Below are 1,823 nucleotides of genomic sequence, written 5' to 3'. Positions count from 1 at the left end.
CAAGTCTCTCTAGAGGTGCATCAGAAGCAGGGTCTGGCCATCTATTTCCCCACCAGCCAGCCACTGACAATCCTAGAGAGCCCGGTTCTAGCCTGACTCCCCTGAGTCAGGGCTCAATTCGATAGCAAGGTGGAATGGGAGATAGGTGGGTGCCAACCACAAAACAAAACGTTAAACATTAAAAACAAAGGGGAGGTGAGGGAGTTCTTTGCGGCCGGAATCCACTACCATCGGGCCCGTAGGAGCTGCAGCACGGTTTGGGCCATGGCTGTGCGCTACCCTATGGCCGTGGGCCTCGACAAGGGCCACAAGGTGACCAAGAATGTGAGCAAGCGGAGGCACAGCCGCCGCCGCGGGCGCCTCACCAAGCACACCAGGTTCGTGCGGGACATGATCCGGGAGGTGTGTGGCTTTGCACCCTACGAGCGAAGGGCCATGGAGCTGCTCAAGGTCTCCAAAGACAAGCGGGCACTTAAGTTCATCAAGAAGCGGGTGGGCACACACATCCGGGCTAAGAGGAAGAGAGAGGAGCTAAGCAACGTGCTTGCAGCCATGAGGAAGGCCACTGCCAAGAAGGACTGAGTGCCATGTCATCGTCACCCCCCACCCCCAATAATAAAGCCTTTCCAGAAACTGAAAAGAAAAAACAACAACAGAAAAACAAACAAACAAAGGGTTGTGCTGGTGAAAAACAGAGCCCTGCAGCCAATGGAGACCTGAGTTATTTGTGGACATTCTGTGTCCTACCAAAAAAAAGGGCTGCCAGAAATAAAATGCAGTCCTACGTGGAAAAGGGCTCTCCCTGTCAAGCACCAACTAGCCTGGCAGGGTGGGGCCCCGGGCGCGGTAGCTGAGGCAGCTTTCTAAGATAGAGCCTGGCCCGAAAAGCCCGCTGTGTGCCCAGTCTCCAGCACCCACCTCGCCACCAGCCTCTAGCTCACAGCCCTGCCACCCCCTCACCACCAGGGGGCTCCACCTTCGTGTTCCCACCTTGGGGGGGGGCGGTCCCTTCCCTCCACTTCAACCATAGAGTCTCCCAGCTCTCCTCCCCAGGAAGGGATTCCTTTTTCTAGTCTAGGATCCGAGACCCAATGGCTAAGGCAGCTCATCTGCTGACCAGAAGGTGAGCTGTCCCAGCCCATCCAAAAGTGGCTCAGCAGAAAGATCTGGTGATCTTGCCCCCCCAAAACCAGCCATTGAGAACTCCATGGAGTACAGGGTCTACTCGGACCTACACTCCCATCTAGTTAGACTCAGCATGCAGGCTTCCCGGGGCCAACGCCAGCAAAGGTAGCCCAACGGCCCACTGTGTCCAGCCTGTCTCTTTGTTTCTGCTCCGTGAGGCAGCATCCCATGCAGATCCCACTGCAGAGGGATTCCGAGAGTCTCACAATCCCCACGGGAGGGACTCGGCCTTCAAGCCTCTGTGACTCCTTTCCCTTGTGCATTTGAGGCTGCAGGATAACCCTCTCTGCCTGTATTACAGGCGCTCTGGAGGAGCCCTGGTGGCTTAGTGGGTTCTGTGTACGGCTGCTACCCGTAAGGTTATCAGTTCAAAACCACCAGCCTCTCCTCAGGAGAGAGATGAGGCTGCCTGCTCCTGTAGAGATGTACAGTCTGGAAAGCCCTCTTGGGTCGTTATGAGTCAGAATCAAGTCCGGGACTGAAGGTTTGACATTCGGTCGGGTGCTGTGACACGTTTGGCTATGTGCCCCAAAGCCTTCTCTTGTCCGAAACGGCATTTTCTCGATAAACCGCAGCGCTCAGTGCTCGCAGAGGGCAGCTCCTCCAGTTCCTTGCCAGTTAAACTGCCTTGGCGTCCT

At 56.1% G+C, this 1,823-nt stretch overlaps 1 protein-coding gene across 1 annotated transcript; it reads left to right on the top strand.

Moving 5' to 3' along the window:
• The first annotated feature begins 264 nt into the window (after positions 1-264).
• Positions 265-633, top strand: LOC101659575 (60S ribosomal protein L36-like). Its single transcript, XM_045294062.1, has one exon. The coding sequence runs from the start codon at positions 265-267 to the stop codon at positions 580-582; it is 318 nt and encodes a 105-aa protein (XP_045149997.1). The 3' UTR covers positions 583-633.
• The last annotated feature ends 1,190 nt before the right edge of the window (positions 634-1,823 follow it).

This window comes from Echinops telfairi, unplaced genomic scaffold (genome assembly GCF_000313985.2).
Source record: "Echinops telfairi isolate 266 unplaced genomic scaffold, ASM31398v2 ScPeMD7_2565;HRSCAF=3150, whole genome shotgun sequence".
NCBI lineage: Eukaryota > Metazoa > Chordata > Mammalia > Afrosoricida > Tenrecidae > Echinops > Echinops telfairi.
Note: the sequence above shows the minus strand (reverse complement) of the source record. Positions and strands in the feature narration are given on the sequence as shown.

What these genes read in the sequence shown, in the direction of transcription:
- LOC101659575 (XM_045294062.1), top strand. Translation starts at nt 265, where the DNA reads ATGGCTGTGCGCTACCCTATGGCCGTGGGCCTCGACAAGGGCCACAAG.